Source organism: Sitophilus oryzae, unplaced genomic scaffold (genome assembly GCF_002938485.1).
Source record: "Sitophilus oryzae breed Bouriz unplaced genomic scaffold, Soryzae_2.0 scaffold_812_pilon_pilon, whole genome shotgun sequence".
Taxonomy (NCBI): Eukaryota; Metazoa; Arthropoda; class Insecta; order Coleoptera; family Curculionidae; genus Sitophilus; species Sitophilus oryzae.
The window spans coordinates 427,593-441,666 of NW_022147431.1; the positions used below are offsets into that span (position 1 = coordinate 427,593).

General features: G+C 33.9%; 1 protein-coding gene across 1 annotated transcript in view; it reads right to left on the reverse strand.

The window, feature by feature from the left end:
- The window catches only part of LOC115889254 (dynein heavy chain 12, axonemal), a 232,470-nt gene that overhangs the window by 30,179 nt on the left and 188,217 nt on the right, over positions 1-14,074 (reverse strand). The window contains exons 39-42 of the mRNA XM_030909199.1: positions 13,262-13,489; positions 12,926-13,191; positions 6,605-6,898; positions 2,111-2,410 (exon numbers count right to left, since the gene is read on the reverse strand). Coding sequence (XP_030765059.1) covers positions 2,111-2,410; positions 6,605-6,898; positions 12,926-13,191; positions 13,262-13,489 — 1,088 coding nt within the window. The remainder of the gene's footprint in view (positions 1-2,110; positions 2,411-6,604; positions 6,899-12,925; positions 13,192-13,261; positions 13,490-14,074) is intronic.

A 14,074-nucleotide genomic window follows, 5' to 3' on the forward strand; every position in this document is an offset into this window, starting at 1 on the left:
TTGTGCAATATTTTAGTTCTTTCATCCAAATTCTTTGTTTTCTTTTTCGTTTTTTGGTATCATCAACATCATCTAGGGTATATACGATAATAATTGACGCAATGGCAATTGAGAACATGATTGTTTCTCAAACAATGCACAACTTTTAATAAAAAGTTTGATCAAAATTTTACTAAGTGCATGGGTGATGCAGTTGTGCAACGGAACGTTGCGCATCACTTTGTTGCGCAACTTGTTTGATAGTGTATAGACCGCTGAATCAGTTGTGCAACGCAGCGTTACGCATCGCTTTGTTGCGCAATTTGTTTCATAGTGTATGGACCGCTTAAGACAACTTAAGAACAACAAATCGGCTGACTGTGACGCGATTCCGGCGGAAATCTATAAGTGTGCAAGTAAAGAACTTATTGGTCATCTTAAGGCTCTCTTCGATGTCGTATGGGAGAAAGGAGAGGTACCTCAGGACTTTCGCAACGCAAATATAGTGAATATATTTAGGAACAAAGGAAATGCATGAGACTGCGGAAATTACCGGGGAATTTCACTATTGGCTATCGGCGGCAAAATTCTTGCAAAAGTAATGTCAAATCGCCTGCACCCATATATAGAAAAAATCCTTCCAGAATCGCAAACGGGTTTTCGTACCAACCGCGGCACCGTCGATTCCATATTTTCCATCCGTCAACTACAGGAAAAAGTAAGAGAGCAGCAATCTAAACTTTACGTTGCATTCATCGATCTAACAAAAGCCTTCGACTTTGTGAACAGAGATGCGCTTTGGGCAATTATGAAAAAGTTCGGAGTACCCAACAAATTTCTTACAGTGTGTAAAAGCCTCCATAACAACAACAAGTCAAGAGTGTCACATCATGGATCACTGAGCGACCCATTCCTAACAAATACAGGAGTTAGGCAGGGATGTGTCTTAGCGCCTCTCCTATTCAACATGTTCATGGCAGCGCTCTCCATTATAGTGGACAGCAAACTGCAGGAGAGAGGATTGGGCATTAGATACAGATACGACGGCGGTCTGTTCAACATAAAAAGACTCAGGGCAAAAACACGTACAAAATTCATCACAGAACTTCAATACGTTGACGACTGCGCTCTAGTTGCAAACACGGTACAACAATTACAAGAAATGTTGAACACATATACCTGGGCATACGAGGCTTTAGGCCTTAAGCTAAACATCGACAAAACCAAAATCATATGCACTCCCCTGGAAAATCATAACAATGCTATAAAAATCGGAGAAGAACTATTGGAATATGTGGCGGAATTCAATTACCTTGGCAGTTTGATTTCGGAAAAGGCCAATATTGACTCTGAAATTCAGCACATGATTAGTAGCGCCTCAGAAGCATTCTGGAAATTAAAAGACCAGGGTTTTCTACAATCATGACTTGAATACAAAATCAAAACTTGCAGTGTACCGAGCAATTATAATCTCCACATTGTTATATGGGAGTGAGGGTGCCGTACCGCCGACACATGAACGCATTAAACAAGTTGCAACAGAGACACCTTAGACAACTCTTAAGAATCCGGTGGTTCAATCATATCTCAAACGTATCGGTCCTTGAAAAAGCTAACTGCGAGAGTATTGAAGTCATGGTTACAAAATCCCGCTTAACATGGGCTGGTCACATATGCAGAATACAAGAAAACCGCATATCAAAATCTCTGCTTTACTGTGAGCTTGTAGACGGTAAGAGGAGGCCAGGTGGACAACTGAAAAGGTACAAGGACATTTTCCAGGAAAACTTAAAGGGGCTTAACATGCAGATTGAGTTGGAAAAAGCAGTTCATAATAGAACTTAATGGAGAAGAGTTGTAAACTCAGTTAACAGCGACAACCAAAAAGTAAAGAGGCAACAAAACAATGAGATTTTTGAATGTCCGGAGTGCGGTAGGCAGATAACATGACGTATCAGGCTTTTCCGTCACAGAAAAGCTCATAAAAGAAAATGCCTTGCGTGACCATCTTCTTTATGTGTGTCGAATACTCGTCAGCGAGAAGCGGCATATGTATGTATGTAAGAAATAAATGGTATAATTCAAATATATCTAAAAAATACACCTAGGGGATTAAAGAAAAGTAGTTTACCTGCACCACCTCCAGATGATTCCCCGTATGCTTTCAGTACAGAATTTAAAAGTTGTCTTGAATCTTGTAAGTCTCTTGTAATTCCTGCATTTGTGTGAAGGCCAAATATCTCCGGAGGATGCTCTGGGGGCAATGCTCGAATGTGAGATACGTACTCCGAATATTCCGTTTTTTCTGGCAAGCCGTAACAAGTCCCTACTGTACTAAACACATAATCTGGTTGGTCTACTAAATTCGGATTAAGAAAGTCGTACAAAATTGTTACGATTAATCGTCTATCCCAATCGTCAGTGACTCTGCCTAAAATTCAATATAAATATTAACTAAAAACGCAAAAAAGCTGTGTGTTAATAGGAAAGAACATAATAAAAAATAATGCGAAACTGAAATATAAAAATAGAAATGTTATGAAAAGGCGTCAGTATAGAATGTAGAATTAGAACGGCACTGATAAACCGGAATTTAAGTCGGCCATATTTGAGTCCCATCGCGGTAGATCTAAGATTTTTGATATGCTCCTTCCTTAATCTTTTTATCCAAAAGTATTTTCTAAACCGTATAAAATTGTGACTATTCTGTAAATACGTGCAACTTTTAATGCGCATGCGCAAATTAAGGTCCTCGAGAAAAACAAACCTGTTGAACGTTTCGTAAGTGCAATAAAGAAGGTTTGAAAATGTCGTGATGTTGGAGACATATTCTTTAATGCTAAACATAATATGGCGTTGATTTATCCATGTAAGTATACATGATCTAGGGTTAGAATTCAGCCACACTGGATGTCATCATGATACAAAGAAAACAAGGTATGATATTGCGCAGGTTGGCAAGCTCCGCGCGCCAATTTCAAATTGTCGATCAGATGACACATGATAAATGTGTCATATCTTTTCAAATGTCAAGCTCGATGATTTGACATAACTTTTGGGGTTATGTCCTAATTCTTCCTTATTTTATGTCTTTTTTTATTAGTGGAAATTGAACAATATGCATATTTTTTTGTATGGCATATGACGTCACAGGTGGTATGCGCAAACTGAACAAAATTGGAGCCGCTATCGATCATACCTTGTTTTCTTTGTACCATGGGATGTCATTATTTGTGAAATCGACACCCAAAAAAATACAAAAGCGAGTTCTTCAAGAACTGGCCGATTCGTCCTAATATAAACCAAGCCAGAAAATTTATTACACGGGGGCTATGTCTAAAAAATATCATGGATTTATAAGAGTCTATTGAGTCGTCAAAATTTAAGTATAGAAGTAGTTTTGTAGCGTAGTTTTGTAAGGTTAAATTTTTGTTTGAATTATTTGCCCCTTTTTGAGATTAAATTAAACTTTATATAAATTTGAAGGAATAAATACATGTGACTTTACATTCGTACAATTTGTATTATCTTTTTTTTCATATAAATCTTAAAGAATTTTAATTAAACAAATTGTTAAATAAAAGTTTTATGAAAATTGATCAGAAAAAAAAATATTTTAATTATTAAATTACTAGCGTGTACCAGCGACTTCGTTCGCGTCGAATTAATCATTTGTAATGGTGATGATAAAGCATAGCAAGAATTTCCATTAACATACAGACTGGATCACATTTTCTCACATTTATGTCAGCATGAGGAAAAACAATATGGCGATATTATTATATAACTTGATAATATTTGAGGAGTAGTTTCATCTCATTGGAATTTGACTTTCCAAAAATCCGTTTGCCAAAAATAAGCTTTTACGTCAAGCAGTTTAAGCAGAATCGTCGTTAAGAAATTACCCAACATTTTGGAACACCCTGTATGATTTTTAAAAAATTTCAAAATATGTAAAAAAAAAACAAATAAATTATGCTTATCCAAGCGTTTTCCCGAAAGACTAACCGTTTTTTAAATAACAAATATTGTAATATTTGAGGGGCGTTTTCACCCTCTTTTAATTTGAGATTTGAGAAACCCCTCCTTATCGAATCTCTACACCCCACAGTTAATCCGTTTGCCAAAAATCAGCTTTAAACGTCAAGCAGTTTAAGCAGAATCGTGATTACTCAATGGTCATATTTTATGAAACACCCTGTATAAATTTAAAAAATCTTAAAATATGTAAAACAACAAAATAAAATATACGTGTTTAAGAGTTTTTCTGAAAAACTCACCGGTTCTTAAATAAAAAATATTTTAATATTTGAGGGATAGTTTCACCCCCTTAGAATTCGAGTTTCGAAAGATTCCTTCTTATCGAACTTCTACACCCTAGAGTCAATCTGTTTTCCAAAAATTAGCTTTTTACGTCAAGCGCTTTAAGCAGGATCGTGATTAATCAATGACCAGATTTTTCGAAACACCCTGTATACATTTTTGAAATATCTTAAAATATGTAAAAAAACAAAATAAAATATACGTGTTTAAGCGTTTTTTCAGAAACTTGGCCGTTTTTTAAATAAAAAATATTGTAATATTTGAGGGGTGGTTTCACCCTCTTGGAACTGGAATTTCGAAAAATCCCTGCTTATCGAACCTCTACACCCTAGAATCAACCTGTATGCCAAAATTGAGCTTCTTACGTTGAGTGGTTTGAGCAGGATCGTGATTAATCAGTATGTCAGTCACTTTAAGATTTTATATATTAGTATAGATTACTAAATTAATAATATTGATTTTAACTGGTAATATAATATACTCTATTGGTATTTTAATTGTAGCTTTCTCTGGGCCGTATCATAAAATTTCATTAATTTGAAGGTAGATTTTTGCAAATAATACAAAATTCTAGAAAAAAGGACTTTAACGTCTCTTCAAAAAAGTCTAATACACCTTTTGCATAAAACCATCTGGGGTGATAATATTTAACTTCTTCAAAATTTACATGCGATTTTCCGTGTTCTGATGCCGATGAACCACACGATAGAGGTGGGCAAAGATTGTGTGTGTCGCTATTATTGAGTGGTTCGTTATTAAAATGAGTATTAAAAATGAATCGTGAACTTCGATTCACTGCTTAGAATACGGTTCGTTCAATTGAATAGTGGCCAGCACGGATAAGATTTGAACGATGAGCCGTAAAGCAGAATCGTGAGAATTGAATCGGATCACAATGCAATGCTATCGTTCGTTTCTACGGCACGTTGCGGCGGCGGCGGTGATATAGGTATAGAGTCAGGCACCACTATTTAGACTTGCCCTAAACAAACATCATATGCATAAAATGCAAACGATAAGAAAGTTATTTACAAGAAAAAAAAACTTAGTTATACTGTGCTTAGTACGGGAGTATCTGTAGGGTATGTAATTTTCACGTTAATATTTTTGTTAAAACAGTATTACTGATTATAAACCATGAAATGTCGGACTAAAAGACGAAATCGTGTTTTTATGCAACTCTTAATAAAATAAAAATTGAAATAGTGAGGAGAATATATAAAAACAGAAGGAAAAAATTAGTCGGCAAGCTCTCAACAAACTCGTAACCGTATACACCAGTGTACACTATTATAGACATTCACACTTACACACAACAACCACACCTACATCAGTGTACACTAGTGTAAGGTACGGTAAGGAAACAGGAAGCGATGACAACGATCCCAAAAAATATAAACCAGGAAGCAAACGATGCACGAGGCACCGTCTGCAACCTAGTAGGTTTTTGGGATCGTTGTCATCGCTTGCTAATTCCTTACCGTACTGATGATGCTGGAAGGCAGTTACACTAGTGTACACTGATGTAGGTGTGGTTGTTGTGTGTAAGTGTGAATGTCTACAATAGTGTACACTGGTGTATACGGTTACGAGTTTGTTGAGGGCTTGCCGACTAATTTTTTCCTACACTTAATAAATATTGTCGGCCTCTGCTCAATATGATAAAAGAAACGGCGGCAGTGATGGTTATAAAATGAAGATCGCTATCATTTTATATGTAAAATTATATGGGGAATGTCATCGATGTTCATTTCCAAGCCAACTGGATGCCCTTTTTTCAATCATGCGGTATTATATACTATTTATTATGATTATTAAATCGGAATTAAAATATGGCTCTCAAAATAATAAATTGGTATTAAGAAGTCTTTAATAAATAGTATATATGAATTGGATTGATAATTTGATATTATTTATAAAATAATCAATCTAATTACGCCAGTGTTAGAGAGTGTTGAAAAACAAATGAAAGAACTGTATATTTCTTTTTCTGATCCATTGAGTAATTATCCGGCCAAATTATCGCCGGTAGTGCCAGTTGTGATTCTTGTTTTAGGTTAGGTTTTATTAAACGTAAATTGTGCACGTGGTTCGTTCAAATGAACGAATCGTAGCAGCCGAATCAATATGAGAAATTGAATCGTGTGATTCGATTCGCTGAAAAGAATCGTAATGCCCATCACTACCACACGGTATATCGTTATTATCGTCGTCGTAACTTCATAAAATTAATTAAAATATTTATGAATTATTGCCCGTTTTGTCAACTATTTAAAAAACTTAATTTAGTTTTTCATCTTACCTCCATAATTACATTCTCCAATAAGATAGCTCAAGGCTTCGAAAGGATTTTCACTCTCGTTAATGAACATTTGCAGTTGCTGAACGGAAATATCGAAATCAGAATCGTTAAAACCGTAGGGAATATTCCAACCAAGTGGGCCAAATGTCCTGCGTTCCTGAACAACAGCGTGGAAAAAGGCCAGCCCGTAGAGTAATCTAGCAAACATTGACTTGTGATTTTCGCATCCGTCGTAGAATACGGGATTCTTAACGGGGTCGTTAATGTAGGATTTCAAAAGATTGTTTTGAAGCCCTAAAATAACATAAAAATACCGTTATTTAATTGTATATTAATATAATCTAACTTTGTTATAAACCGTCGATATAAAAGAACTAGATATTTCTTGAATCAAGATAGGAAAAATATCCGCACAGAATTTGCTTCGATACAAAAGTGCTTCGGTTGTTCGTTAGAGGGCATGACAAAATAAACACATTTTTTAAGATAAGGTGGGTGGACCATGGAAGGTCATGCTCCTTTGAAGAGCAACTATAAAAAGTCATAGTTATTGTCATGTGATGACAAATTCCTTCCATTCACACTAAGCTCCATTAAACACAAGACATAGACGCGACAGTGATTCGCTCGCGTCGCTATTTTGTTTGTGCGGTCCCTCACTTCGTAGACTTCAATCGTCGATGTTAAAATTGAAATTCGCGTGCACAGAAAAAGGTAAGTTTTATGTAAATAACCTATTATTATCTTATTTGTTTACTGTAAATTGTCATATAAGAATTTGTTATGGTACTAAAGAAATAAATAATAATTTTGCTTTGATTTCAGTTAAAATATCGCCAGTGTTCTTATAAAAACCGGTGGTTCCTTATAAAGCCAATCAAAAATTCGACGGTTGGCCTTGTACATAGGCCTTACTAGGAATATTTACAAATCATGAAAATATGAACACTTAGTTTTTAGTTATAAATACGTACCGGAAATGTTGAAACATTGTTTTATGTTTATAATACTATTGTTTGTAAGGGTTATTCAACTTTTTAGCTAAAAAACATTTTGGCCTTACAAAGAACAAACCCATAAAAAGGTCATTATAGGTAATTTTTTGTAATTTCATTCCAAAACGCATTGGGGATTTATTTTTTGTCGATATAATACCAATTACTACAATTTTTAAATAATTTTGTAACGACCTCCCGAGCTGTCCCATGTTCCCCAAATACGTTGAACAAGCCGACAACGCCGCCCAAGCAGTCAGTCTGCGAAGGTCTTTACGTGACATTGAACGCCGGGTGATTTTTAATCGTTTTATTATTGTTTTCTAAGTTTTTTTGTCATTAAAGTAGTTGTAACTTTCACGCGAGTGTGGATTATTTACCAGCAACCCAAAATCCCCAACCGGAATCTTACACTGGCGCTCAACTTGTGGCTGGAAGGATTTGCAAAGTGTGAAAATTGCGACGAATTCCCGGCTTGTCGTGTCGTCGTATTTTCGGATTATAATAAGTTAAGCATTTCATTTTTCGTTTAAATGAAAGAGCTTTTTATGTAGTTTTAGTAAAAGCAGATATTTTGATTATTACAACTCTAGTTTTAAGTTGAACGACTGATTCATAATATTGGCCTTGTATGGAACCCTGTTCCTTGCAAAAGTTAAGTTTAATAAATAGTGATTACATCTAGATTAAAAACAGTAATATATATGTTACACAATAAAACAAATGTTAATTAATAATGTGTTCCTTTCATTTATGCAGCAAATTAACTAATAAAAACTGTTTATTCGTTACAGTGGCGTTCCATGGTCCACCCACCTTATTTTAAGAATCGATATTCCGATTTGAACAAGATTTGGGGTGCTTATATTTTGCTAAGCGCTTTGACATTGGAACTTTCACAAAAAAACAAGAAAAATTACGGAAATGGTGAAAACTGCGTCCACTCCTACATAAATTTTAGTAGAAATATTTTCCAACTCCACCGACGACTGATATTATTTTTCGTAACGTGGCCCTCCTAGTGTTTACCACATTTTTGTTTCTTGTTGAAAAAAAATGGAGAATTTTTTTTCGCAAGGCAAGTCTAGAAAATATACAGGGAGTTCCAATACTCCGTAAATGTAGAAGAATTAGGCCGTTTGTGAATCAAGATAAGTTATTTGTGCACAATTTATCTCTATAGTAGTAGTGCTTCGTTTGTCCGTTAGACATCAATCAAAAATAAACCTGATTGTTAATTAATATTTAAAATTTATGAAGTTTATTGCCAAATATCATTTGTGATACAAAAAAAATGTCGTCAACTAGATTGTATTAGCGCATGCGCCTACTTTATTTTATACGCATACATAGGTTGGTGTAAGTCAGCTTCGGAAAAACATTTTTGTTGTCTTTAAAAAAATATTTTATTACAAGATAAAAAATCATAAGGGTATAAAAACTTAAACCAGAGAGGCTATTCAAAATTCTATGTCAAACTGTCTAAAATATAAAATAGTTTTTTTTTTTTTAATAGAACCCCTAAAATTTTTAAAACATTAAATACAAAAAATGCTCATTTTTTAATTCTCCATCTAAAGCCGCGTCCAAGCTAGGCGAACAAAACGTTCGCGAACATATATAATTAACGAGATATAAAGTGAAAATTGTGAGATAGGTAGATTTATAAATAATAAAGCCAACAAGTACATAGTAATACATAGATTTATAAATACATAGATTTATAAATAATAAAGCCAATAAGTACATAGGCTAGCCTAGGCCTATTAGGAGCGCGGAGCGCCGAACGGCTAGCTTGTACGCCAGAGCGTGCGTCTGCCTGCATGTTAAAGGAGCGAACGGCGTGCATTTCGGCGGACACTGTGGCGGACACTTAGAAGGGTCTCATTTAATTTCGGGCGTCCATCTGTGATTTTTATTTTTTACCGAGTATTCGACAATGGGAGACGCAGTTATTGACTGGGATCGTGAAAAACATTTACAACTAATTTGTTTACACAAAGAAAAGATTTTATAATTTTAATTTTATTGTGGGTTGAGTGTGAATAGCTATGTAGCTAGACTTCGTCCATATAATTTAATTTTTATCAATAAAGACCTTTATGATTATTTTTGTTATAAACAGGAATTATAGGATTCTGAAATTAAAAATTACTACTTAATAGGAAGCTTGACACCGGAAATGAAATTTTACCATTACATTTTTAGAAATAAATATACCGGGTGTTTCTGAAAAGTTGTTCACTTCTATGTCCTTTTTAATTTTTAGATAAAAAACGAGATTTGTTATGTTAGTATAGGACATAAATCTGGATTGATCGACGTTTTCAATTATTTTCGGTCACTACCTATTTCACTGGAAATTCAAAATTCAAATTCAAAAAATCTTTATTTCTACAATGGTACATTGTTTTACAAATTATAATAAAATATAAATAGTAGTAACCTAGTTACCTAATCAATAATATAATTCATACAAGTACGTGAATTCATAATAGATATCAATATAAATATTTACAAAAATAGCCTTACGTAATTTGCTTAGAAAATTTACATCATAGGAATTTGACGATCACTGCAATATTTTTAATTGTAGGTCAGTGTAAATAATGTGTTTATATAATGTAATATTTATTTAAAAAGAAGTGGTGTAACGATTTTACCTGTTTCAATTTTTGTTTTAAATAACTTATTACTATTTAATATTTTTGATATTTTAGCTCACTATTACTACTATTATACAGATATTAAATTTTAAATAAATATGGAGACACCTAGGTTTCTATGTGAAACCTGAATGCGTCTCGTTGTTTAGCTTTTTCTTAGAATATAAAATTGATATATTTGATTGTCTTACATCTAAGTAAAGATTTGCTTAATTAAACTTAATAACCAATAAAAATGAATCTAGCTATAATTAACTTAATAACTAGGATAAAAAATAGCGTAAATAAAGGAAAGGTAAATAACATAAGGTTTATAATCGAAAAATATGACAGGCATACATTGTGTTTCTACTCAAAAATGTGTTGAAAGACTGTTTTGTAATTATTATAAACATATTCTCTATATTCTAGATTAAATTTATGTATGTTACTTACTCTGCGTATCTCCAGAGGAATACAATTATATAATTTTGGACCCATATTATTTACTGAGTTTAGACTCGTCGCGCAGTTCTGTTTTCCGGGAGCATAAGGTGTTTTTTTGTATTAGCTCTAGTGCTATAATTATGATGTATTGTTTTCTTTTTGGTGTCTAATTGCATGAATCTAACGACATTTAGGATGTATATATGTCTAAGATTGGGGACAGTCTCCGAATACAACAACTCAGTGTGAAATAATTTCGGTTTTCTAAATATTACTTTTAATATATAATTTTGAAGAATGTTCAAAGGCCTTAAAACTGTTTTGGTTGTGATGCATTTCCCCACACGAGAATGCCATATCTCAGAATAGACTCTATATATTTTAGTTTATATATAGATCTATATATTTTAGTTTAGATTTGTATTAATAGTATCAAATTCAGGTCTGTTTTTTTCGGTCAATGAAAATGCTACAAACTTTGTTTTTTCATCATTAATAGTAAGTTGGAGATTGTTCAGCCAAGTGCAAACCTTACTGAAGCTATTTTCTGCTATTTCTTTAGCCTCTTCCCAGGAATTACCATTGACAATCAAAACCGTGTCATCGGCATAAGATAAGAGAGTCCCATCGACACTTACCTCCTTAAGAAGGGAATTCATATATATTATAAATAAGATAGGACCCAACACTGTTCCCTGAGGAATACCTATTCTTACTGTATTGGGGTTACTGAACTGATTATTTATTTTGACCATTTGTTTTCTGTCTTGTAGGTATGATTTAAATAGTTGCAAAGTTAGGCCCCTTATACCATACTTAAATGGGACTCCCAGGAGAATGTGGTGGGAGACCGTATCAAATGCTTTTGCCAAATCCAGAAAAATTGCGATAGCCTTCTCATTATTGTTAAGACTGTGTGACACTTCGGAGATCAGTTTCCATATTGCATCTGCAGTACTAACTCCTTTTATAAAACCGTATTGATTATTTGATATAATGTCATTTTTTTCAAGAAAAGCCAACAATCGGGTTTTTAGTGCCTTTTCTAAAATTTTGCTAAAATTATTTATTAAACTGATGGGTCGATAGTTAGTAACATTACATTTATCTCCCGACTTGTATATAGGAATTACTACAGAAACTTTAAATATATCGGAACATTGCCGCTTTGGAAAATAGTATTAATAATATGTGTTAATGGCTTTAAAATATAGTGGTTTATTCTTTTTATTAATTTAACTGAAATACCGTCGGATCCAGAAGAACTATTATTTTTTAATTGGGCAATATACTGAATAATTTCATTTTCAGTTACGGGTGTCAGATATATTGAATTTGTATTATGAAACTTTAGAACAGGAAAAGTTGTGGTTTTTCCAAACTTATCAGCCATATTTTGACCAACATTTATGAAATAATTATTGGTATAGTTTGCCAAATCTTTGTTATCATCAATTACATTGCCATTTTCTGAAACAATGTGGTTACTACAATTTTCATCATGAACTAAGTCATTAGTTGCCTCTTTAATTATTTGATAAATTTTCTTGAAGTCTTGTTTATTTTCATTAATTTTATTTCTGTAAAAATCGTTCTTTGTTTAACTAAAGGGAATTCATATATATTATAAATAATTTTGATTAACCTGTTGTAATGATTACACTGTTGTTGGTGACTTACACCAACCTATGTATGCGCATATTATATGAAAATACAACTCGAATATTATAAATCGACCATATGCAAACTTTAAAATACGTCTTATGAAAATTCAATAAATACTATTTTGGTCAGTGAATTGCCAGAAAGCGCTCAACACCATAGAAACCTGGTATGTATTGAACTACTAATGCCAATAGATACATCTCGGCAATCCACATTTCAGGAATCATGGTATAGCTCTCAAAAAAAACAAAGCCATTTCTAAAAAACTTTACTAAACCAACTTACATTTAACTAGGGCCGAAAATGAACAACATTAGGGCCAAACTGGGAGACGCCAAGAGACGAGAGAAAAGCAACAAGCCTTAAGTGGAGTTTTCCTGACATATGGCCCGAATAATCAATCATGCTAGATGGATCCACAAGATGCAAATCCACACAAAAATACTGTTAGTACGGAGGCCCCAAAAACAGATACGAAGAAATGATGTAGAATATCATCGCAATATACAACTTCAGAGAAAATATTAATTAATTATATTAAAATTTTATACATTTTATATAAACCTAACCTGTTGGGGGCTCGTTGGTCATTTTTACTCCCCTCTGTAAAATGGACACAGGAAACCTATTTGAGGGATAACTTGTGAGCCAAAGTCTAAAATTGTCATGAGTATTCGCATAATCTAGCGATTCAAATATTTTTTCTAGGCTTGGCATCCAAGACGTTGCTAAATGGCAGTTTTGTAAACAGACCCACAGTCCTCCATCTTGGCCCTCTTCTATTAGAGCTTGTGCCATGGGACCTTGTCCTTGGCCAAGGGAAATAGAACGGAACCTTTAAACAATATTTAGTTTAATACAATTGCTACTAAAACTCAAAACAAATAATAAAACACAAAAATTACCTCTCTGTCATCTTTTTTTCTTCTGCAAACTTCACTAATGCAGACATGGGGTCAGTTCCTGGTGACAATATAAATACGAGAGGACATATATTGTAAGAATCATCATATGACAATGATATGTTAAAAGGAGGAGGTCTTATAAATCTTTCATCCATTTCCGACTTTACAAAACTTGTGATAGATTGTTTCAGTTTGTCGGCCCTTAATATCCGTATTATTATCAGTCGTCTAAAATGTTTATCAAAATTTTCTATAAGATTAAGATATTTAAGTTCCAAAAAATAATGTTTGTTAAATGGGACAATATGTTTTGGGAAAAGTTACTTTCCATCAATTTAGAATATTACCAGCAAAGCCACAAAGGCTCTCATGATATGCAGAAGACTGGCCTGAAATAGATGGGGCTGCTCATGATAGTAAGACCCATGATTATTTATGGAGCAGTTGCCTGGTACACAAAACTAGAGCAACGGACGGCAAGGCTAAACGTGTGCAAAGTCCAGAGACTAGCATGCGTTTGCATCACAGGAGCCATGAGAACCAGTCCAACCGCAGCAATGGAGGTCATTCTAGATCTATCACCACTACACATTGTCATCGATAGATATGCCAATGCGAGAATGATTAGAATGTTCACTAACGGAATCAGTACTGGGAGAATTGTCAGATCAGGGGCTTGGAACACCCTCAAAAAGGAAATACCACTCCTGTAACTCCCAGTGCATGATATGCCAAGAATTTACAACTTTGAGAAACGTCTCAATCTAGTAATGAGCAAATAAGGATTGGAAGAGAGAAACATCTGCTCAGCAG